Source organism: Hemicordylus capensis, chromosome 1, assembly GCF_027244095.1.
Source record: "Hemicordylus capensis ecotype Gifberg chromosome 1, rHemCap1.1.pri, whole genome shotgun sequence".
Lineage (NCBI taxonomy): Eukaryota > Metazoa > Chordata > Lepidosauria > Squamata > Cordylidae > Hemicordylus > Hemicordylus capensis.
In genome coordinates this window covers 96,322,813-96,349,092 of record NC_069657.1, presented here as the reverse complement: position 1 = coordinate 96,349,092, position 26,280 = coordinate 96,322,813, and the positions used below count along the sequence as shown (strand labels likewise).

The 26,280-nt window shown below is 42.3% G+C and overlaps 1 protein-coding gene across 3 annotated transcripts in view; it reads left to right on the top strand.

Moving 5' to 3' along the window:
- PDHX (pyruvate dehydrogenase complex component X) overlaps positions 1-15,758 on the top strand; it is an 88,805-nt gene extending 73,047 nt beyond the window's left edge. For all 3 annotated transcript variants that reach the window (XM_053258587.1, XM_053258573.1, XM_053258579.1), the window contains 2 exons: positions 6,262-6,326; positions 11,526-15,758. In XM_053258587.1, coding sequence (XP_053114562.1) covers positions 6,262-6,326; positions 11,526-11,790 — 330 coding nt within the window. In that variant the 3' untranslated portion in view covers positions 11,791-15,758. The remainder of the gene's footprint in view (positions 1-6,261; positions 6,327-11,525) is intronic.
- The last annotated feature ends 10,522 nt before the right edge of the window (positions 15,759-26,280 follow it).

Below are 26,280 nucleotides of genomic sequence, written 5' to 3'. Positions count from 1 at the left end.
GTTGGTCATGGGAGTCATTGCCAAATATTTGCCCTGATACAGTCCTTTCCAATGACTGGCTGGAACTGGGAACGCTAGCTACCTGGTTTATCATCCCTTGATCCCTATGGAGAATTTCAGCTGATGGCAGTGGAGAAATGGACAAATCTTAAATAGCATGGTATCAAATCCATCGTGTGGAGCAGAGAAGCCTTCATGGGAATTATTTCCAGGTGACTGGAGACTATAGAAAATCACATCTACAGACCAAGATTTATTCTTGGGGAAATCACAGTCTGAGGAAAACATACATACATGCATCCTGGGATTTTCTGGCAATAATACCATTTAGAAAAGAAGTATTACAAGTGTGTCATAATTAGGGGTGTGCACAAACAGTTTGAAGCAAATTGGTCTGCCATGAACTGGGCCGGTTTGAGCGGTTCAATCACGAAGCGGACCACCCTTCAGGAAGAAGGCATGGTTTGAGATCTAACCGAACCCTGTCTGAAGCAGACTGGTTTGGTGGTAAGAGGGGTGTGGGCGGCGCCGAGGGGGGTGGGGAGAGGAATGGCAAGAGGCATCTTTAACAGTAAATGAGAAGGTTTTTTTTTAAATGAATACCCCACCTTTCTTAAAATAAACCTCAAGGTAGCTTACAATAATAAAAATTAAAAGAATGATTGCAGTATAAAACACAATAAAGAGTTCTACTGGATCACAAAACAGAGAGCAAAACTAAAGCATGAGTTCTCCAGTATCATCTTCTGGGATGGATCCTGCAGGAAGAAGCAGAACCACTGCAACACAGTGCCTCCTAAACCCATTCCTAGAAGGCCCTCCAGAAGGATACTAGGGTCGATGGTGTCAAAAGCCATTGAGAGGTCCAGCAGGATAGTACGGTCCTGAGATAAAATTCTAGTAGCCGTTGATAGACCACTCCTCCATGAAGTTATCCAAACCCCTCTTAAAGCCACCCAGATTGTTGGCTGTCACCACATCTCATGGCAGAGAATTCCACAAGTTGATTATGCATTGGATGAAAAAGTACTCCCTTTTGTTGGTGCTAGATTTCCTGGCAATCAATTTCATGGAATGATCCTTGGTTCTAGTGTTATGTGAGAGGGAGAAGAATTTCTCTCTGTCCACTTTCTCCACACCATACATGATTTTATAGACCTCTATCATGTCTCCTCACAGTCGTATTTTTTCTAAACTAAGAAGCCCTACATGTTGTAGCCTTGCCTCATAAGAAGAGTGCTCTAGGCCCCTGATCATCTTGGTTGCTCTCTTCTGCACCTTCAGACAATCACGAAAAGAAAAACCATAAGGACTACCTGGACACAACTCATTCAGGCTTCCAAAGCAAAGGACCTCTACATTTTGGTTATCATGGCTAATTCTTCTTGCAATGGCTCAGCCCTGATAGACTCCCATATTCCCCCATCAACCTGGGAATTGTACTTTCATAACCTATGCGAAGATCCCTCAGTAAACTCAGACCTTTCCTTAAGGGATTTATAAGACTTGCCCAGCTGGCCACCAGTCACAATATTGGAGGGTGAGTCCCTTGTCTCACAATCTAAAGTGGGCAAGGCCCCAGGGGAAGACCTTATTCCTATGGACCTTATAAAAAGTAACCTGGAGTGGTGGGCCCCAGTTCTGGCCTCGTTATTTGCCCATATTGACTCCCAGGGCCACATCCCTAGGGACTAGGGGTTGGCGATCATCATATTCAAAAAGGGACACAGGGATGACCCTGCCAATTATAGGCCCATTAGCCTGCTCAATACCATCAGCAAGCTGTATGCCAGACACATACATGGGAAATTCAGGGACTGGCTAGAGCAAGAGGAATTGTAGGTGGACAAACAAGCAGGTTTTAGGGAAGGCAGATCCACAACTGACCAGTGCCTGGTGTTCCAACATCTGATTGAAAAATATTCCTCTAACAACTCTTCCTCCCTGTACGCTGCCTTCAAAGACCTGAAGGCCATATTTGACTCTCTCTCGAGTTAAGCTATGGGAAAAGCTGGAATCCACCACAATAAAAGACCAAAGATCTGCTGCTGGAATATCAAAGGCCACAGAACTGAACAGGTCACCTGCTTTACATTTCTGGGAGTGGTCTTCCAGGCCTCTGGTGCAAGAAAGGCCCAATGTGAACACTGCCCTAGCGGCACAGAGAAGCTCCACTGCCATCTTGAGTTTCCTTCAAACTAGAGGTCGTCACTATGTACCTGCAGCACTTAAACTATATGAAACCAAGCCACTGGTACAATAACTCTATGGTGTCCACCTGGGACTCCCTCACTAGCTTTAGTATATTGGAGCATGTCCAATCTAAATTCCTAACAGTGGCCTTACAGGTGCCTTCCTGTATCTCCAGTGCCACTATGTGTCTGGAAACTGGTATGATAGAAGTTGAGGCCAGAGTTTGGATGACTGCTCTCAATCACTAGCTCAAACTAGCCCTTTGCCCACAGGGCCTGGCCCCATTAATGCGGCAGGACAACTTCCAATCCTCCTGGAAGCGGGCAGTCAATAAGGTGGCACTGTTGGGCTTCTCCCCGTCTCACCTCCTTGCTATGGACAGTGACAAAGTGAAAACGGCCATCAAACAGAGGATCCTGGACACAGAACGCCAGGTGGATCTAAATATGGTGCCTGGCTACCTGGCCTCGGACAGCTCTAGGTTCACAATATCCCCCCCCCCCATATTTTACTCGGCTGAAACTACCAAGCCACAGAAGGGCGTTCACAGAAGGGCTGTCATGTCATTCCATCTGCTGTTCTGGAAGGCAAATGCAGGAAGATCCCATTTATGAAAAGGCTTTGCCCCATGCCTTTTGGGAGGTAGAAACTACTGAATACATACTCTTTTCCTGTCCATTTTATAAAGATAGCCAGGAGAAGCTCATATTTCCTCTACTTCTCAGCTACCCCGGCCGCCCCAGTCAAGTCTACACTAAGATGCTGCTTTCGGATGAAAACCGAACCTTCACGTACAATGTTGCTAGGTTCTGCTCAACAACGTGCAAGATCCACCAGACTCTGCCAGCCCATAACCTGTGATTTTAACTACTGACCAATTTACCTTATAGTACATCCTAATATGTCTTTTTAAATACTTTTACTTTCTTAGATGCTTTTAACTCATAGTTAACCATAGGAAACATAGGAAACTGCCATATACTGAGTCAGACCATTGGTCTATCTAGCTCGGTATTGTCTACACACAGACTGGCAGAAGCTTCTCCAAGGTTGCAGGCAGGAATCTCTCTCAGCCCTAGTGTGGAGAAACCAGGGAGGGAACTTGAAACCTTCTGCTCTTCCCAGAGCGGCTTCATCCCCTGAGGAGAATATCTTGCAGTGCTCATACATCAAGTCTCCCATTCATATGCAACCAGGGCAGACCCTGCTTAGCTATGGGGACAAGTCATACTTGCTACCACAAGACCAGCTCTCCTCTGGAGGTAAACCATGTTTACCTCCATTTTACTAGTCATCCTATTAGAGTTGTATTTCCCTATAGACCAATTTATATATATATACTAGTTAGTTGTCTTGTCAGTTTTATTAGTCAGTTTTAGTTAGTTTTAGTTTAATCAGTTTTAGTTAGTTGTCTTATCAGTTTTATTAGTCTTATCAGTTGGCTGTCTTCCCTTATTTTTTAGCTATCTCACTTTTACCATTTAGTATATTTTATAGCTTATTTTATTCTCCTTAGACATTTTTATATTCACTGATAGTTGTATGCATATATGAATATGTGCTAAAGCAAATTTCAATATGGCTCTATTCTCTATTTTACTGTATTATTACCTATGCTGGTCTTTGACCGTAATAAAGTTGATTCATACATACATGCTGGAATTGTAGAATATTTCTGAGAATGTCTCTTTAGATTCCTGGAAGCTCAATGGCCCCACAATCCTTATTAAAAAAAAAAATTGAGTTAGGCAAAAGAATGGATGAAAACAGGCATTGTATTTGCTCTATGTACACATGAAAGTTTAGGAGGTGAAACAATGAGAATAGTAGCCTTCAAGATTTTTCACAACAGACTTAATTCTTAGCAATATACCCTACATTGTTCCCTGCTGGGTCTTGCCACGCAGTAGCAAGGGTGAATGAACCTTCTTTATGTTCCTGAGTATAGCAAGCAAATGATCATTAATCTTTGCTTGGCAGAAAACATCTGTCCATAATAAGCATCACATGTCCACAGTGCCTCATCAATGTGGAACAGGGGATGTTCCAAACACATTGCATTGACTTTGCAGAGATTCATGCTGCTTCTCCTTCTGCAAAAGTCCGACACAAAATGAAATGGGTCGTATCTGCTCCCTCCAGTTTTGTAACATACATAGAGAAATCTAAGAGGGAAGAGTGAGTCTTAGAAAAGAGCAGATTTTCTCTTGCTGAATAATAACAATAACTTTATTAGGCCTGTGCAGAATCGGATTGGTAAAATCAGAAATAGTCCAATTTTAGCCAAATCATAGGGGTTCATAAAGAGTCCAAACTGAAATTTGCGCAACCAGGCTTGGGTTGGACTTTTCTCACCCTGTTTGGGAAGAAATTGGAGAATTTCAAAGCTCAAAATGGTGGTGGGAATCTGCTCCCCGCCCCCATCCCCAATCACGGCTGAGAAGGGGGAAACCATTTTCTGGCACCTGCCTGCATGCCCATGCTTTATTTCTTAATGTTATTTCGCTTTTAATTCTACTTACAACAAAATCGAAAGTTGAAGATTCTCGGATGTTAGTTCACTTTCACTGAGATTTGCTGATGTTACATTTCCTTGGATGTGTAATAACTTTTCTTCCACATTCTCTATGAGTACAATGTATCAGTTACTTTTAAAAATTATTTTAAAAGCAAAGGATGATTGGGTTCACTTCTAATTAAATAACAGAATCCAACCATCCTTACCTTCTTATGCACCATTTTTGAGAACTCCTGGCTAGCTAGGTTTAGGCAATTTTCTTTCTTTCTTTCTTTCCTCAAAGATTTCTATGGGAATTTTCTGAAGGGTCCAAAATGATCCGAACCAACATTTCACATTCTGAATCTGATCCTTTTTTTCTTCTCAACCATGCAAAAGCCTGTTATTTATATGGCCATCTCATAACAATGTTCTCTGAATGGCTCCACCCTTTCCCAATGCCCCCACAGGCCCTCTGAAGCAGGTTTTGTTTTTTGGTCTTGAATGGCCGATAAACACAATTTTAGCTATAATAACTGTAACTCAGTTCCCAAGAAAGCCACTTACCTTGCAACATATAATGCAAGTTCCTAATGATAACTACTTCACAAATTAGGTGGCATTCATCCCCCCCATCCCTGGTGCTTAAATCTAAATCCATTTTTTCCAAAAACATCCTATCATTAGTCCATTTTTTTAAAAAAGCACTTAAAGGCAGTGATATAACCTAGCCCTTTTAAAGTATGAACTGTATTGCCAGTCAAAACCATTTTTCTGATTGCATGATATTTTCTAACAGGGCTGGAATTTATCCTCATTTGATTATGGTATTAAGTGGATGAAAACGATTCTGTTTTTTAGTTTCATTTATGTTCTCTCCCTATTGTGGTTTAAGAAGCCTATCAATTGCTTTAACATTATTTTCTTTAAAGTGAAATAAAACTTCCTATTGCCTGTTTTTAACACAGTTCACTTGTTAATAGTTGTATGTATGCTATCCTAAGAAGACTCTGGGTATAAAGGCAACCTCTCTGCATTTGTTTCTGAGACACTGTAAGATCAAGATGAGTCAATAGAGTTTAAATTCTTAGCAGGTGGAGACCTGCTGGATACCGAGCTATAATGCTGATCCTCCAGAATCTCGTAGTATTCAGAGAGAGAGAGAGCGCACTTGGCTCTCCAACCAAAGTAATTTCTGTATCGGTGTCTGCAGAGCTGACTGAATAACCAAGTTATCCATTTAGAACATGCGATTTAGAACATGCAGTTGGTTTTCAAGAGCCATGTTAATTGTGGAATCTCTCTGGGAGTTTCTCTGTTACATTCAGACCTCCAATGTGGGAAAATAAGCCTGTTCCCATAAATTGAAAATGTATGCACACTGCTAGTTGGCACAATTTGCAACAGTTGTCTGAAACCATTAATAAATTATTATTTTTCCTGGGGGAATCGTCATCTGGCTGAAAGATTTTTAGGAACAAGATATTTTTTAATAGTGTGTTTTATTAATGCATTTACTACTACAAGATATACCTCTTTAAATAATTTGTGGCTGGGTTTTATTTTCTTAGGCCCTAGCAAAGAAAGCAAGAGATGGAAAGCTGCTACCAGAAGAATATCAAGGAGGATCTTTTAGGTATTTTAACTCTGTGTTAATTATTAAATAGTAGTAGTATTAAATAGTCGGTTATCCTTCCTAGATATTTGTGCTTTAGAATATTATCATGTCAGCAAGCAAGGCACTGAATTCTTGTTATCCTAAGATCATTGTAATCTGAAGGTACATTCAGACAGCCCTTCATATGGAGATGTCTGTGTGTTTTATGTTGCCGTGGAGTTTGCTTAGCTTCCAAAATGACACACATACAGAATCCAGTGCTGATTTCCTTTTTGCCTCTGCTCTCGCCTCCATCCTGGAGGTAGTTTTTCTGCCCATTTAAAATTATTTTTTCAGTTACCTTGCTTGTTTATCTGATTTAAACATTTGTTTGGTACTTTATTAAGGGGGGGGGACTGCGCACACACACACACACAGAGACACACAAGATATATATATTTTTAACCTGCAAAGCTGCTCAGGGGACCAGTGGCAGACAGTTACATGATTGGAGCAATGGCCAGGCAATCATCTCTGGCACAGTCTCGTCAGCTGCAAACTAGAAGAATGGGCTTTCTCTGAGTTTGATCAGGGCAGTAGTTTGTATGTCTGCTGAGAACAATGAGTTCTCTTTCATAGTGAGTTAACAATTACACAACTGAACATCTGGACACACCCTTAGATTTCTAGTTTTGTTTGTAGAGATCTTCTCTGTTTGACCAGCTCTCTGATGGTTAGACATTTGAATATTTGCTGGAATACTGAGCCTATGCTGGGCTAGTACATTCCTATTGGTCAACCTGCCTGATGGCTTAGGAGGGGAGGCATTCAGTTCTCCAAGGCTTTGTACTGAGCTTAATGATGTGTTTTAGCACTTCATTTTTTCCCCTATGCTCATTGCTGCACTGACACACACACAAATATAGTGTGATGGGCTCTATATAGCCTGGCTAGTCCTGTCTCTACCTACAGTCCCCGTCCCCCCCCCACCGCCCACTCTTAGCCTTGCACCATGCAGGTGGAGTGCAGTTTTTGGTTAATGGTAGGAGTGCAATGCAATAGCACTAGCTCAGGCAGATTAAATGCAGTCCAGTCTCTGCTCATACAGCTGTTAGTTGGGGGCAGTGTCACACTATAAATCTTTTTTACTGTTACTTTAACTCTGCATTATTGTGGGAACCTAAACTGCTCTGACGTGTTTTGTGTGAGTGTTATCTGTGTGTGTTACTTAAGCTTCTAGCGTTAACATATGACTTATTTTATTTATAAAAACATTTGTATCCCATCCGAAAATCAGGCCCCCAGAGCAGCTCACATAAGCTAAAGTAAAACAGTAATAAAAACATGCAAAATAGCAGGCATGCGAAGAATCCAAGAATCCAAACAAAACACAAATAATAGTAACAACTCCATTAAAAAGCAAGGGAGGTAACTGAACAAAATGTCCAATTATTCCTAAGACTGCTACAGAAAAGACTTAGTTGCATGTTCCATCTCTCTGCATGTTTCTGGTAGAATGTACAACAGGGTCTTTTCTCTGATTACATCATGTTGGCAGGTTCATACAGTAGGATACGGTCCATCGGAAAACCTGGCCCCAAACTCCTGGAGGGTCTTCAAGATAAGAACCAACACTTTATATGGGGCTCAGAATCTAGAAGCCAGTGCAGTTAGCATAGCACTGTCAGAGGACCATCAAAGGTCCACGTTCCTGTCAGCAGCTTCACTAGCTGCTGCAATCTGTTAACAACTCAAACTTCTGGGCAGCATTGCAGTAGTTCAGTTGGAATGTGACTAGCACATGTGTAACTGTAGCAAGATCAGCCTTCTTTGGAAATGTTGCAGCTGGTGTGCACATAATTAGCAACTAAAGCAATGTTCTAGTGTGCATCCAGGATAATGATATCTGGTAATATACATAGCTTAATTGGGATACAGTCACTTAAAGCACAGCACTGTTTCTTTTATTATGAGATGTTTTCAGACTAGAAGATGCCTCCTTGATCTTAATCTAGCATTTTAGCAAAACTAATGGGGATCTAGCAGAGCAAAACTAAAGTCCTCATCAGTAGGAACAGTTCCATTTAAGAGGCACAATACATTTATATTTACATTTATATCCCATCTTTTCCTCCAAGGAACATAAATAACTACATGGTTATGTTTATCCTCACAACAATCCCGTGGGGTAGGTTAGGCTGAGAGATACATGGCTGTCCCAGAGTCACCCAGTGAATTTCATGGTTGAATCGGGATTCGAACTTAGGTCTTCCCAGTCTTGGTCCAATACTCTAACCACTACATTATGCTGGCTCTGGCTTCAGATAAATCTAAGAACTATATAGTGTCGGGACCATGCCCTTTACAGTTGATCAGGAAGAGATCAAGAGCCCCTGGTGGCGCAGTGGTAAAACTGCTGCCCTGTAACCAGAAGGTTACAAGTTCAATCTTGACCAGGGGCTCAAGGTTGACTCAGCCTTCCATCCTTCCGAGGTCGGTAAAATGAGTACCCAGAATGTTGGGGGCAATATGCTAAAATCATTGTAAACCGCTTAGAGAGCTTCGGCTATAGAGCGGTATATAAATGTAAGTGCTATTGCTATTGCTATTGCTAACTGCAGATGATTCTGAAGTGAGTTATGCCAGTGCAAGGAATTTAATGTGAGCCACTAGCAAGCTAATCAAAAGAAGAACTTGTGCAACTAAGAGTTCCATAGCACCTTAAAGGCTAACCCATTTCTTTCAGAACATGTTGTTTGTTTTTATCCTCACTGTATTCCAAAATGGCACTATGAAATCCTTACACTAAGTTGAAGGCATTGTCACTTATGCCAGGGTACCCAGGTAGAAACAGGATGACACCTGATGAAATTGTGCCTGATGCATCTCTACAAGGCGCAGTGCTTCTCTAAAATATCACCAGCTATAGTAAATGTCCAGGCAGAAGTATGACGGATGAAGCACCTTCACCTATCATTTCCTTTTGTTCCATTCTCCATTCAGGCTGATGCCCATGTAAGGCTTTTCTTGGCCTTCAGCCTGAATGGAAGACTCACCAGGCTGCACCTCTTCCTGGCTTTGTGCCCTCCCTTTGTTTGTTAGCATATCTGTGCCTGCCAATGCAGAACCAAAAGATAGGAAATATTGCCTGCTTGCCTTAACGCTTGCTGTCATATTCTCTCTCTGCAAATAGCAAAAATTCAGATCTCTGTTGCAGTGAACTTGAAAATGTTGCTGAACCATAGTCCCCACTCCCAAGCCTTTATTTGACTTAACTCTTGCTAAGGTGGCTGGCTGCTGCTTCCTCTGTTGCTCAGTGTTTCTTTCTAAACTTTCAGTTAGAGATGCCACCTTAATTTGCTTTGTTCTTGGAAATGATCAAAAGATATGTCATTACAGTATCCAGTGTCACTGAATTCCATCGATCTGTTAGCAAAATAAATGGTAATAGCTATGGTGTGAGCAATTGGTGTCAACTTGGACAACTTTCCAAGACTAAAAGTGTCAGTTATTTGAAGGTCACAACTGGATGTTGTGACATGCAGTTCTACTATATGGTATTGATGACACTGTATCTTAGCAGCCCATTTGGGGGAGGCTATGGATAATACACCAGGCACAAATCCTTCAGGTGTATCTGTAGCAAGTGATTGTGGGCCTGTTGAATTTCTGCATGGAGACTTGCAATATTGGGTGGCATTTTAGGGATGCACTGTGCTTTGTAGTACTGTACATCTGATGCAGTACTGTACATCTGATGCATCTCTAGCAAGTGACTGGAGATGCAGCTCCTATTAACCATATGTCAGGACACATCCCTTTCCATCCCAACATCGAGCTGAAAGACCAAGGTAAAGTGTGGGTGCATTGAGCCAAATTTGTAAAGCTGGCATAATACAAGAGACTGTACAAAGGCTTTAATTCTTACATGGCACAAATATTAAGGTAACAAATTTTAATTTGCAATTTCTAAAGCATTAAAAGTCAAAACTGTAAGCACCTTTAACTGCTGTGTTAAACTTAAGGTTTTAAAATATTTTAATATACTTAAGGGTTGAGTGATATACATGTTACAGTTTTCTAGTTCATAGAGGGAAGGAAGTAGTCTTGTGTGAGTTCATTGGTCCCATGTCACACCACTCATGTGCATGCCATCTTGTGTAGATGTCATTGAGGGGAAATTGAAGCCCAAGAGAGAATTTGGCCTTCAGGGACGTGGGATGCTATTTATTCACTCTTCTGTTATGCTGTTGAGAAATTCTAGATGGTACAGGAATGTTGGGTATATGGAAACCTTATTACAGTTGCACAGAACAAGGATGATGCATTTTGATGATAATATCCAGACTTTTCCCATGTCCTGCAAAAGGACTGAAAGAACTAGCAGTTGTTGAATTTTTATTGCAATAAAAACATAAAAATAAAAATAGTTATTGCATTTTTAAAAACTAGAGTTATCCCTATCAATTTATGTCAGGAGAGAGGCTTCTCACTTAGTAGTTTTCATTCATTTTGATTTGCAGAGTATCTGCCTAGAAAATCAAGAACATTTCTGTCACATTGCTATATTTCCATGGTTGCTTCTATTACCATGGAGGGACGAAAGCTGCTTTCTGTACCATCTTCGATTCCTTATGATAGATTTTCTCTTAGCTGAAGAATCTAAGATGGTACGGAAAACAGCTTTGGTTCCTCCATGGCAAGAGAAGCAACACCAGGAAAATATAGTTATGTGTCCTGCTTGTGCAAAACCACAACACAGCAAACTTTCCTATAAACATGAAGCTGTGCTTCTCAAAATGCAAACAACCCATTTATGTTTAATTATATCCCACAGCTGTACTTCCAGTAACAGGGTTTCTCAGATGTTGTTGACTACAACTCCCATAATTCCCATTCCAAGACTATTACAGTTGGGAATGGTGGGAATTATAGTCAACACCATCTGGGAATCCTTGTTATAGGGAACAATGTCCCAGATCCATAAATCTTTAGCATTTCGTCTGGATATTTCAAAATGGAGGTAGGAAATGATGACTATTGTGTTTGTTTTGTGCAGTCACTTAATCATTATGAGTCTACTTTTTAAATGAATATTAAGCTTATGTATGAAGTAGAATATCTTATGGTTATATTGTGTTGTATTTACAAATCAGCAGTTTAAAAAAACCCAAAATTTCCAGAGTGCCTTATTCATTCTTATCCTTTTATTCTTCCACACACACCCCACCTTCCCAGCATTTCAAATCTAGGCATGTTTGGCATCAGTAGCTTCATTGCTGTCATAAACCCTCCTCAGGCCTGCATCTTAGCTGTGGGACGAGCGCGGGCGGAACTCATGATTGCAGTGGATGAGAATGGGAATGAGAAACTTCAGCCTCAGCAGCTCATGACGGTGACACTGTCAAGCGATGGCCGTGTGGTAGATGATGAACTGGCTTCAAAATTTCTGGAGAGCCTTAAAGCTAACATGGAGAATCCAGCCCGTCTTGCCTTGTATTGAAATGGTCAATATTTGGTTTTCATCACTGCAAAACTATGGGAATTCAACTTCAAAAGGAAGTAAAAGAAAACCAGGTAGAAAAATAAGAAGATAAATGCTTAGCATAAGATGGACCATTAAACTATGTATTTATTTGAATTAACATGAAAGACTTCTAGAGATCCAAGTTTCCATCTTTTGGCTTATATATGATGATATACTGTTAAATGCAGTCTGTCAGATTCCAGATGTCCATGAGCAGTTGCACAATGTGCTCTAATGTGGCCAGCTCTTAGGTTGTCAGATGTGAATATTTAGCAAAAGATGAATGGATATATCTGTGTGAAAAGGAATGAAACCACCCTTTCCTTCAGAGCTAAATGTTGGTCAGAATAAGGAAACCAGAAGACATATTCAAGCAAAATGACTTTATAAATTCAGTTGACCTTAGAAGGTGGCATGTAATTGGTCTGTTTCAACAGGATTGCTGTTTAATAGCAAAAGAAAGAATGAGGCTGTTCTCACGAGCAGTCTAGCCCAGGCTGCCTGTGTGGAGCGCTGGGATCTGCAGAGATTCTGGTGCTCCCACCCAGCCTAACCTCACTTATTGCCCAGCGAGCGCTCCCTTAACCCAACTGCCAGGATCGTACGTCTCAGAGACACAGAGACAGGAGACTCTCCCAAGGCACCGTGCTCATTGCACGATGCCTTGTGGGATATCCAGAGGCTGGGGAAATGAATCCCAGACTTTGTTGATCTATGCTGACAGGAGTAGCACCGATAGTGATCTGTGCTGCTTCTCAGCAGTGCAGATCATGTGGCTGTGTGGCTCGCGCACCAAAGACACAAAGATTGATAATCTGAGCGAAGGTAGGTTGGAGGCTGCCCCCCACCCCACCCCTATTGGTTGTGTGAATGACCTCAATATGTTACATTGGGGCGGGGGGGGGGCGGGATTCCAGCTAGAACCAGGTTTTGTCAACTGAGAATCCTCAGAACTTTCCTAGGAATTCTGTGTGTTGGTTCTCTGCACACCATGAATGTAAAGGCTTCAGTGATAATGATGTGACATGATGGTTATGAGTACTAAACTTTATAGAGGGGCAGTACTAAATTATATAGCAAATTGGCGAAATATCCACAAAGATTGAACAATTAATCCCTGGAGCTGATTTAAACATGTATGAAATTAAAAACAATGAATTTAAGTTCTGTTCTTACTGTAGCATTCTTAATGTTGCCTACATGTACTTTCTTAGTATCTTTATCATTCGTCTGTAGTTACAATTGTATTCACAGTTATGCCAGTGTCAATCTCTTTCAAACTCATTGGGACTTAAGCACATATTCTAGGTGCAAAATTTCAAACGTTATTACTTAGGACAACAGTTTCATAACACATGTATTTACAGAAGCTGGTTTCTTTGAAAATGAAATCTGTGTCCTTGTCTGAATTGCCTTTCTCACTTTTCCTGTGGAGTAATTCAAACAGGGGCAGACGAAGAGAGAAATGAGACTTTAATTTCAAAATATGCACTTCATTAGTATGTCCATTGTACACAGTGGTATAAGCTAGTCCTTGAATTATATAGATATTCTGGTATGGAATCAGGGTGGACAGAGAAGTTGTGTGTTTGGATTTTCACAATAAAATCCTAATCGTTCTAATTGGTTTACATTTATGAAGTATTTGAACCGTTATGAAGTACTTGAATTTTGGCACAAATTATACTTGTTAAGTGTTAAACATATCTTGTTTTTTAAATTAGGGCTCCCTCTTGCACAACAAAATTTCCAACATGGTAGAAATTCCATGCACCTCAAATATAATTTGTTTCATATGATGACTATTCATGTGTGTTGCTTCCATATACACATAACAAATGACTTATAGGATTCATGCAGTTTACTTCACAGAAGTGACTTCTATGCCAGAATTTCAACTTGTATGAAATGGCTCTTATGAAAAAATAACCATAGTAACAATTAGCCCTACATATGTATAGTATATGGCCCATTAACTTATTCTTCTTCTTAAAAACAAACAAACGGCTGCCACTGTCACACAGTTCACTGCTGTTATATGTGAAGCCCATATGGAGGTTCCTCTGTGTGACCCCAGCCAGGTTGCCATCTCACTGATGGCCCTTGCACACTCCTACAGCCAATTGTATGGGAATCGCCGGCCCTATCAATCAACCCACAGTCACTGTAGTTTTGCATCGTTTTCTGAAATGTTGAATGCTGTCATAAATTGAGGAATGAACATATCCTATATAATAAAAGCCTAGACCGTGATCCTGTGTGCCCGTGTCTTTTTGGGCTGTTCTGGGCATACGCGGAGCGCATGTGCAGATCGGCCCAAAAAGGTGCGGGCGGCCATGTTGAACCAGGCCGCCAGAGAAGAGGAGTGCGGGCCGAGGTGGCGGTGGCTGCGGCGGGGCGATTGGCCTTGATGGCGGCGGCCGCCGCCACAGGGAGACTGGGAGGAGCAGAAGCGGCGGGCGGAGAGTGCGGCCGAGGCGGCGGCGGAGCCGCGGCCGAGGCCAAAGGTGGTGGGCCAAGGAGTGCGGGCCGAGGTGGGGGTGGCTGCAGCGGGGCGACTGGCCTCGATGGCGGCCGCCGCCGCCACGGCGAAAAGGCCAGGAGGAGCAGAAGCGGCGGGCGGAGAGTGCGGCCGAAGTGGCGGCAGAGCCGCCGCCTCGGCCGAAGTTGGCAGGCCGAGGAGTGCGCCCAAGGCGGGTGAGGCGGCAGCGGGCAAACCCCCCCCCCCACTAGAGCCCGTTATTACAACAGGCTAACACATACTAGTTGTACATAAATAGCTACTTTCATATATTTATCATCTCGCTTTCTTCAATCTACGTACAGAAAATCTGTAAAATGTTAGGATTTCTGAACTGGGCCTGAAGGATAAAATATCCTACAACTGAAAGTAGGATATAATGTTAACCAAGGGGCTTGTCATGTTAGTAGTTCAAGAGAAACAGGCACAATGAAGCATGAGGCGAGTGCCCCAAAAATTGTGGCCTCACAATTGTATCCAGAAATCTGAGCCCTATCCCGTTACAACCTCATCACAGAAATCAAGTGTGTCATATCTCAGTGTTGTTTGACTGTAGAGTTCTGTCTGAAACTAACTAATCCTGCTGCAGGGAATTGGAGCTCAAATGCAAGTTAGAAACCTGCTGCAAGCATCCACTGTCCAGAAATTCTAAGTTTCCAAAGCAAATGTATGCAAAATGCTGACTATATGCTAAAAGGGCTCAGTGCTGACTTGAATAATATTTAGATTTCCATCAGACATGTGTTGTTGTGTTTAAATAAGTGTACAGGTTCTGGTAAATTGCATGATCTTGTAGGTGCAAGTTATAGAAGTTCATGTGTTTCATGGTCAACCATAAAGTTGGAGGGATGGAGATGCTAGTGCAGATTTTCCACATGCTTCAGACCAGTAGAAACTGCCCCTTCTCCATGAAAAGAAACTTCCTATTGAACTGCATTTTTTCCAGACATGACCCCAAACAGACTGAAGTTAGATGAACGCCAGTCTGCTTGAACCAAGACATCTTTCTCTCTCTAAGCACAACGAAGTTTTGCTTCAAGCAGACTGGTGTTCATCTGACTTCTGTGGAGAGTAGTTATGGGGAAAGGGTCCATTAGCTTAATATGCAACAATGAATTATCCAAGAAAATACAGGCATTTCCCTGACACAGGACATACTTTCCCCAGAAAAGACATATTGTAGGGGAGAGTCCATGGAGTTCTGGCTCACATGGATTTATCTGCAGGTCTGCCACTTCTGTGCCAGCAGGCTGAAATTAATGAGCTCAAGTAAGAAGCTGGCAAAGCTTGCTAACTACATCTGGTTTATATTCAGAACTACTATTTCCTGATTGAAAATATTAAGATATGAGATACTACAAAAACCATTTCCCATGGTTAAATGTACAACAAACTTGTTTAAATAAAATGAGTTCTAAAACAATTGCTGTTTTATTTGTTTGTTCTTTGCCAAATTTCACTGATGGTACTACTGACCTAACAAAAAAAAATAAACAGGTTATGGAAGAAAGTAGTTGGGTTGTTGCTGGGTTTTGTTTTGTTTTTAAGGAAGGACTGAAAAAGATGCATCAACAATGTGTTAATACTGAGAGTGGGTTTTTTTTTTAAACAAGGACATTTTTGCTTATGTCTTTTTTCATATTTTATATGAAGAATTTTAAATGCATATTGTGTTGTACTTGGCATCACTGCTGAAGATACATAATGTATCTTTCCTAACCTAATTAGTTCCTAATCGGTTTCCCATTGTGAAACTGTCCTGTTCTCCCCCCGCCTCCGCCCCCGGGTTTCAAGAGCGACATAGGAACAGCGAAGTGGTCTTTTCCTTTAAAATGTTCCCATCCAATTGACTGAATTCCTGCAAATGCTAACACATGGAATACAGCCCCATTCTTTACCAGTACAGTAAATAACTTGATGTGCAGCCTCTGGAGGGAGGCATCTTGCTGTTTTGAGAGCAATGTGTTGTGGAAATGGGCCCCCGCAAGTTTCCAGCAGCCAGGGTGGCAGCTTACTAATCATATTGTACTTTAGTGGTTCCAGGGAATGCTGTAAACCAAGCTGCCAGCACCCATCCTTGGCTCATAGCAGTGCCAGTGCTGTGTACATTCCTGCTGTATTCTGTTTTCCTAACAGCCCACTGCCTCACTTGTGTCAGGCCAGGGATTTGTATTTATTTAAAACGTATATCCTGCATTTCTCTCAAGATTCAATATGTCTGAAAACAAGCTAGTAAAATCACCATGATTTGTTTTAAGGTAGAAAAGATCTTGTTTGGGGTATCGTGTTATAAAACAGCCAGAAGGGAATTAAAATCAGCTGGGGGAACAAATAAAAGGGGAGTGGGTCAACGCGAGTGCAGCAGCCTCAACCTTTACTCAAAGCCTCCTTGAAGAACTATGTATGTATTTATTAAATGATCAAAACAAAGTTAAGGCCAAGCAGGCTTACGTATAGGTGCCACAACTTTAAAAAAAATAAATCCCTTGCCCCCTTGTGTTCACCCACCACACCTCAGTCAGCAGGACCTCTGATGGTTATTGGAGGGCACAGGAGAGAATATGTGGAAGACCATCCTTGCAGTACCACGTCCTAGACTGGGATGCTCTTACATGGCTGTGGTGGCGCCACAGTGTGTACACCATGAGACTGGATTAAAGTAAATAAGTGTCTCCTCCTGACCGAACCCCCATTGTATATTTATATATACAAAGACTTTGGTGTTTGCCATCCACATACCACTGTTAGAGGAAGGAGCATGGCAATAAATTTGCATGTTAGTGTACAGTTCGTGTTCCTTGCTCTTCACAGCTAGCCAGAATGCAAGTTATCAATTACTTCAGTTTTATAAATGAGCCTTCGAAATAGCTGAAATGGGGCTTAAGCCAAGCTCACAATTCTGTCTCTCCTGAACTGTACTTTATTGCTGAAGGCTATATGCATCCCTCAATGTATATACTTGGAACATAATACCTATATAGCACTTTAGGAGTATGCAAACTGCTTCAGATATATTATCTTGATATAATTCTTAACAACAACCCTATAAGGATTTTTTGCAGCTTGGGCACTGAGGCTGAAAGGGCGTGGCTTGTCCAAAACCACCTAGTAAATTCATGGTAGAGGTGACAGAACAAGAGAAATTCTGAAGATATATATATCTGTCATATACTGAGTTGGACCATTGGTCCACCTAGTACAGTATTGCCTACTATGACTGGCAGCGGCTCTTCAAGTGCAATACCAGTGTGGTGTTATGGCCCCATAGCACAATCCATTCAGCTGTTTAAACTGGGAACGAAGGCTGGATATGGAAACTGATCAATGAATGGCAGGCAGACATGTCTTGTCTTCTGTATGTAATTAAGTATGCTGAGCCTGTACAAGTCAGAAAGAAAGAAAGAAAGAAAAATACTTTGTTGTGGATGTGACAGTTTAATAGTACAAAGGATTCTTGGAAGCAGTATGGCATTCTTGTTTCTTTTTTCATTCCTCCAAGCTATGTGAAATGAAAGCTTGCTGATACAGGAAGTTCATCATTCTCTGAAATCAGGCCTATATTTTCTTCTTCTTAGAACTCAAGCCGACTGGGAAATAATCTGAATGATGATTTTCTCAGATAGATTATTCACTTGATAGAATAACTGGCAATCAAACCTCCTTGTGTTAATCAGGGAACACTATGTGTTAATCCTTGTGTTAATCAGAGAGAACTGTAGGTGGAAACCTGTCAGTGGGAGGCAGAAAGGGAGCACCACAAAAACACTATGCAGTGCACGGGACATAATGGGCAAAATGCAGTTTTCAGCGATATGTAATCTGGGTGGGGGGGCGAGTGTTCCCTGCAGGGATTCCCAGATATTGTTGACAACTCCTATAATCCCTAGCCAAATGTTGCAGCTGGGGGTGCTGAGAGTTGTAGTCAACAACATCTGGGAAATCCCTGTTACAGGGAACACTGGTGTTGGTCTGGGAGCGCGGCAAAGTTTATGAGAAATGTATATGGGTGGTTTTTGATTTGAAATCCTCTCTAGATGAATCATTACCATGGTGTCACTCTTGCATGTGTGGCGTTTGGCTGTGATGACATCGTCAAGATGGCTGCCATCCCACACATATTAAACCTCATTATCGCAGTAATTATTGGCCAATTTTGTTGTGTAAGGTATCATTGGAAAGGTATTTTCACAAGTTGCAAAACATGACCATATGGTTTCTGTGAATTTTTTTGCCTTTTTTTTACATACCAAAAAAGAGTGAACTAATTTTGAACTAATTGACTGGGATCCTGGCTTAGTCTTAATCAATTAATCCATTGAGATAATGGGAATTCATTTGCTCAGGACAAACTTAAATAACATTGTTTCAATAGGTCTGCTCTGAGAAGGACCAAGTCAGGATCCTGGCAATTGTGCATAGCAAGGCTGCAACCCTGTACACACTTCCCTGGGAGTAAGTCCCAGTAAACTTAGTTTGGCTTACCTCTGAATAGGCATCCATGGGATTACACTGTATGTAACAATAGGACAGTTGGTGAAACTGGATTCCTTCCCTTCCCCAGAAGTCATTGCTAGACTCTATAAAATTCTTCATAATAAGGTACTATATATTAGGTCTGTAAATGAGAAAAAACATTGTATCAGATCTGCCATGATATTATCTAACATAAAAATTGCCGGAATAGGAATATTCTCATTCTCTCTCTCTCTCTCTCTCTCTCTCTCTCTCTCTCTCTCTCACACACACACACACACACACACACACACACACACACACACACACACATATAATATGATTGAGTCATGTCAGATTTTCAGTTGGAAATTGTGGTGTAGTGTTTCGAATGTTGGACTAGGACCGGGAAGACCTGAGTTCAAATCCCCATTCACCCATGAAACTCACTGAGTGACTAGGCCATTTGTATATCTCTCAGCCTAAACTACCTCACATAATCATGTACACCGCTCCAGGCTCCTTGGAGTAAGAGCAGGATAGAAAATGTCAAATAAATAAATAAAATTTTGATTTATGGGCATTAGGAACATAGGAAGCTGCCATATACCAAGTCAGACCTTTGGTCTATCTAGCTCAGCATTGTCTACACAGACTGGCAGCAACTTCTCCAAGGTTGCAGGCAGGAATCTCTTTCAGCCCTATCCTGGAGATGCCAGGGAAGGAACTTGGAACTTAGATACTCTTCCCAAAGTATCCCCATCCCCTAAGGAGAATATCTTACAGTGCTCGCATGCAGTCTCCCATTCAAATGCAACTAGGGTGGACACTGCTTAGCTAAGGGAACAAGTCATGCTTGCTACCATAAGACCAGCTCTCCTCTTTAGGAGAAGGTTGAGTAATATTCCTTGGAATTAGTTGGCTGTTAAAAAGCGCATCTCTTGTTTTCTTCTGCATAAATGCTGAAGTAGATAGGCTTGACACATCTGCATTTGTAATCTGGAATAAGGTACTCCTAATGCACTTTATAACCTGTTTTCCATTTGTGTCATGCTCTTGGCCAGAATTGTACACCATGCCTCCCACATTACTTGGCTATGCCCCTAGCATATTCACCAGCATGTTGCTACTTCCATGGGTGAAATGAAGGATACAACAAGTACTGGTGATGGCACAGTTTCAGAACTCTCGTGAAGAAAGCTTCAAGAACAAATAGAAACAAGGTTGTATATTTGTTTTTGTCTTATTTCGCATTATATTTCCATATTATCTTTGCTAACTAATAGTTCCAGGATTTACCATTCTTCAACAAAAACTGTTGTTTAATATCTAATTTCCTAACATCTTAATTTCCCATCAAAATTTAATTATATTTGTACATACCTCTCTCTAATAATTCTGTAGCATGTCATTAATTCATTAGAAAGGGACCTTAGTGCAAGAATATACATTACAGTTTATTCATCAACAGCTACTACTCATTGTTAGAAGGACATCTATTTTTGCAAAAGAGAACATTTCGGTCATAACACACACAAATGACTTTATACAAATGAACAAAGTTAAGTTTCATTGGTGTTTTGGAACAGCACTAACAAAAAAAAAGTCTTTTAACTGAACACTGCTGATTCCAGTTGGCAGAGGTTCTTAGAACAGAAGAAACAGTGTTTTTCTGCTCTATCCTTTTCAATCAAATCTGGTGCTGTTTGGAGGGAGTCCATAAAACATCGCTGTGGACTAGAATGCACTAGGTTCTTTAAGAGTCCAATGTTCCAAAGACTTAGCTGTCAACTGCACTGTTTAATTGGAAGCTGAATTTTCATTTGTGATTAAAGCTTTGGTTAATTAATCACACTGATTTAATTAGCAATTACCAGACTTAGACTTTTACATGCAAATGCAGATTTAGGTCAGCAGAGGGCAATCTGAGTAGTCATTATTTCTTTTATGGATTACTTTGGCCCTTTTGTAGGTTTCTGCAGCTAGACCATGGTTATTCCTAGGCATGTGCACAAACAATTTTTTGCAGTCCAATCTGAATTTGGATTGAATTCACACTGAACTTCAGATATGGAAACTAGTTTGGTCGAAACACTGGCTGGCCTGCTCCATTTGACTGAACCAGCTCGAACTGGTTTGGTGGTTTGAGGGGCTATGCTTGTAAAGGGGAATCCAGTGAAACGGCTTTACAAGCAAAGGGGAATCCTTGAAAAGGGCAGTTGGTGGGAGACAGTGAGAGGGCACCTTTAAAAGAAGATGTAAGGGGCTTACTGGTCCAGCAGTGGCTGCAGTAGTGGTACCACCGCTCCTTCCCTTGGCCCAGACCCAGTGCGTGTGTGGCGCCCACCCCAGCAACCCACCCCATGTGGGAAGCCCCTTACATCTTCCTTTATAGGTGCCCTCTCGCCGCCCTCCGGTAGCCCTTTAGAAGCCTTTTCAAGGATTCCCTTTTGCTTGTAAAAGGTTGATGAATCACACTGATTCATTAAGTGTGATTAATTAATCACACTTTAATCACTTTAATTAATCCACACTTTAATTAATCACACACATGGGTTCTTCAAATCCGCACCGGATTCAAAGAACATAAGAACAGCCCTGCTGGATCGGGCCCATGGCCCATCTAGTCAAGCATCCTGTTTCACACAGTGGCCCACCAGATGCCACTGGAAGCCTACAGGCAGGAGTTGAGGGCATGCCCTCTCACCCACTGTTACTCCCCTACAACTGGTATTCAGAGACATCCTGCCTTTGAGGCTGGAGGTGGCCTATAGCCCTCCAACTAGTAGCTGATGATAGACCTCTTCTCCATGAAGTTATCCAAACCGCTCTTAAAGCCAACCAGGTTGTTGGCTGTAACCACATCTTGTGGCAGACGATTCCACAAGTTGATTATGCATTGTGTGAAAAAGGACTCCCATTTGTTGGTTCTAAATTTCCTGGCAATCAATTTCATGAGATGACCCTTGGTTCTAGTGTTATGTGAGAGGGAGAAGAATTTCTCTCTATCCACTTTCTCTACAACATGCATGATTTTATAGATCTCTATTATGTCTCTCCGAAGTTATCCTTTTTCTAAACTAAAAAGCCCCAGGTGTTGTAGTCTTGCCTCACAAGAAAGGTGCTCTAGGCCGCTGATCATCTTGGTTTCCCTCTTCTGCACCTTTTCCAGTTCTACAATGTCCTCCTTTAGATGTGGTAACCAGAATTGTACACAGTATTCCAGGTGTGGCCGCACCATAGTTTTGTTTAATGGCATTATATTAGCAGTTTTATTTTCAATCCCCTTTCTTATGATCCCTAGCATGGAACTGGCCTCTTTCACAGCTGCCGCACATTGAGTCAACATTTTCAACATCCTGTCCTCCACAACCCCAAGATCCCTCTCCTGGAAAGCTCAGATCCCATCAACATATACTTGAAGTTGGGGTTTTTCATCCCAATGTGCATCACTCTACAAATGCCAACATTGAACCACATTTGCCATTTTGTCACACACTCCCTCAGTTTGGAGAGAGCCTTTTGGAGCTCCTCACAATCTGTTTTGGATTTCACCACCCAGAAGAGTTTGGTATTATCTGCAAATTTGGCCACCTCGCTGCTTACCCCTACTTCTAGATCATCTATGAATAAATTAAAAAGCACTGGTTCCAGTACAGATCCCTGGGGGATTTATACATGTCTTACTTCCCTCCATTGTGAAAACTCTCCATTTATCCCTACCCTCTGTTTCCTGTCCTTCAACCAGTTATCAATCCACACATGTACATGTCTGTCCCCTTATCCCATGACTGCTAGGTTTCCTCAGGAGTCTTTGATGAGGAACTTTGTCAAAAGGTGTTTGGAAGTCCAGACATACTATGTCAACTGGATCACCTTTATCCACACACTTGTTGACACTCTCAAAGAACTCCAAAAGGTTTGTGAGGCAAGATTTACCTTTGCAGAAGCCATGCTGGTTCTTCCCCAGCAGGGCCTGTTCTATGTGCTTTACAATTTTATCCTTGAGAATGCTTTCCATCAATTTGCCTGGAACAGACGTTGAGCTAACCAGCCTGTTACTTCCCTGATTGCCCTTGGATCCTTTTTTGAAAATTGGTTTTACATTTGCTACTTTCCAGTCCTCTGGTACAGAGCCTGATTTTAGGGATAAGTTATATATTTTAGCAAGGAGGTCAGCAATTTCACATTTGAGTTATTTGAAGACTCTTGGATGGATGCTGTCTCACCCTGGCGATTTGCTAGTCTTCAATTTCCCCAGACAGTTTAGAACATCAACTCTTGTTACTTCTATCTGACTCAGTTCTCCTTTACAAGCATAAAGCATGAACTGGTCCACCACAGTCTGGGTTCAGTTCGATCACAGAGCAGCCGGTCTTCCTGAAGACCAGTCTGGTTCACCATTGAGCCACTCAAACCAGGCCAGTTCACTGCAAACCATTCATGCATACCCCTAATTGTGCCTGAATTAAAATGGTAGAGCAGGGACACTTATATTTCATCTGAAGAAAGTAGTTGTACTTGATTCATGACTGGGCACTGGGCTCATTCAGCTGAAAATATCTTGACAATAAAACAGCATCAATATGCTTCCAAAATCCAAATGGTAAGTGCCAATGGTAAATGTCACTCTGTCAGCACATTAATAACTGATCTTTATGTACTGTATGTATTGCATTGTTTAAGCCAATCTCTCAGTAGATGTAATTTTTGGGATTTATTTTACACGTGTGTCAACTGCTTTTATTTCTGAAGAGAGGCTTGTTTTTTCTTACAGATACTGCCCACTGGATTTGGCTAAACCTAACAAATCCTGGGCTGAATCCTCATTTGAACCAAGTCCTAAATAAAGGTACATCTGCACAAAGGTGGTTGTGTGTCTCTTTGCAATGTTGGAATCTCCAAAGCATGTGACCCCATGCACTACATGTGTGGATCCATTATGTCCATGCTGTGTTTATTCTCCATGCCCATCCCATGTCCAAAGCTGACACAGAAACCAAGGGCTATGCACAGTATGCATGACAGCACACTCTTCAAACAGAATTACAATTTATAAACAGTATTATTGATGGAAAAGGTGTGTGTGTGTGTGTGTGTGTGTGATTGTAGCTCATTTTGACTAGGATCTTTCATATGACTGGGGCCATTCATATGATTGGGTGCTCAGGGCACGGAGGCTGCTCCAACTCACCTTCCACCCAGATGACCTGCACTGCGCCACACAGCAAGGAGCTCCAGAGGCCAGGATGATGTGTCCTGGTTTGCCAACATTCCACAATGCACCACACCATGTGCGTGGTGCATTTGCATGATTCTCCATCAGACGTGTGCTCTAGGCACCCATCACTGTGACTCCTCGGGCTGTGTGCAGCCTGAGAAAACACACAATCCCAGCAGCTGGGTTGTACTTGAAGGGAGTACTTGCTCCCTTAACCTCGGCTAAGTGCAGGGCTTAGGGGTAGGCTTGGGCTGGCCTGGGTGGGAGCGATGGGATCCACGCAAATCCCAGCACTTCACACAAGCAGCCTAGTCCAGGCTGCTCATGAGAACAGCCTCACTGTCTGCCAGGACACAGTGCTAAGATCAAGGTAAACTCATGTGCAGCCTTGACTATCTGCTGACATTAGAGAAGCACAGAAAACAGGCTCTCTTTTCTCCTTGTCCTATGGACTTTGTCTTTTTCAAATTCTGGTGTGAGATGAATGATTCTCAGGGGTCATTTAGGATTCTCAGATACTATTATGGATTGGAAATGTCCAAGTCCGCACTTCATAGAGGAAGCAAGAGTTGCTTGCTGTCTTGCTCTCAATACTTCTCTGTAGTTGATTCAGAAGGCCAATTTGCCCAACGGTTTTTTCAGATGGGAGAGTCACAGCAATCCTTCAAGTTACATAAAATTAAACATGCTTGTGAAAGCAGCTCCATGTAGTAAAGTTGCCCAGTACAGCTTCTAAAAATGCTTTAAAATTCCTGCTCCCTCGGGAATAGTAACTCTGTCCCTTGGGGTACTTCCACAAGATATGTTTAACCTGTGAAAACTGAACAGGAAAGTCAACTTTCTGGGGCGAGGGACAGACTGTTTGGCCCAAGGTCCCTCGTGAGTGTGTAGAGGTGGGTAGGTATTTGAATTTGGCTTCTTTTTGAAATCCTGGGTGTCTGGGTCTGTGTCTGGGTCTGTCTGGAGATGGGGAGACACGGGGTGTATCCACTGATTATGGGGCAGCTATTCCAGTGGTGGTGGGGAATAGAAGAAGTCACATTGACAGGTCAGAAGGCCGTTGCAGGGGAAGGGAAATCAGAAACTTAATTGCTGTCTCCCCTTCTGACTATCCTGCCAGCTCTATGACTTTGGAAAGCAATGCTAACCACCCATGGAGCCTCCTCTTGCTTCTTTGTAATGCAAGGTCGGTCCAGAATAGACCTGAAATCATCCATGATTTGATTCTGGATGAAGGGGCCAATCTAGTATGTATTACAGAGACTTGGTTGGTGGAGGTTGGTGGCCCATTCTAGTCCCAGTGTCTTCCTCCAGGGTACTCTGTTGAGGAGCAGGGGAGGAGAAGTGGGCAGGAAGGTGGAGTGGCTGTGGTCTACAAGAACATCTCCCTTGCCAGGATCCCTGTGGAAGTGTCTGACCATATTGAATGTGTGTACCTAGGTTTGGGGACCAGGGATAGACTGGGACTTCTCTTGGTGTACCGATCGCCCCGTTCCCCCCCGACGGAGCCCTTAATTGAGCTGACGGACTTAGTCTCGGGCTTGGTGTTGGAGGCTCCTAGGCTGGGGAGTGTTCACTTTGGAACCAATTTGTCTGGAGCGGCTCAGGAGTTCATAGAGGCCATGACAACTATGGGCCTATCCCAGGTGGTCTCAGGACCGATGCATATTGCTGGTCACACACTTGATCTGGTCTTTCACTCTGAACGGGGTGGTGTTCTGTGGGTGGGGACTCCTGTGATTTCCCCACTCTCATGGACAGAACACCACCTTGTTAAGGTCGGACTCACAACCACCTCCCACCTCCGAGGGGCAGAGGGCCCATTAGGATGCTCTGCCCGAGAAAGATACTGGATCCAATATGATTCCAAGAAGCCTTGGTAGGATTTAGTGTTGGCACTACTGGTGACCCTGTTGACACTCTGGTGGAGAACTGGAATAATCAGTTCACTAGGGCAGTGGACACGATCGCTCCTAAGCATCCTCTCCAGCCCGCTTCAAAACTGGCCCCTTGGTATACAGAAGAACTACAGGAACTACAGGCGAGGTAGAACTACAGGCGAGGTAGACAACTAGAGCACAAGTGGAGGAAGACTCGAATCGAATCTAGCAGATTATTACATAGAGAGCATGTGAAGATCTATGCTCAGGCAATTCGCAAAAAGCTATTCTTTTCCTCTCATATCACATCCGCAAGATCACGTCCGGCGGAGTTGTTCAGGGTCGTGAAGGGGTTAATGTGTAGCCCTTTCCCTCTTTAATCAGTACTTAGA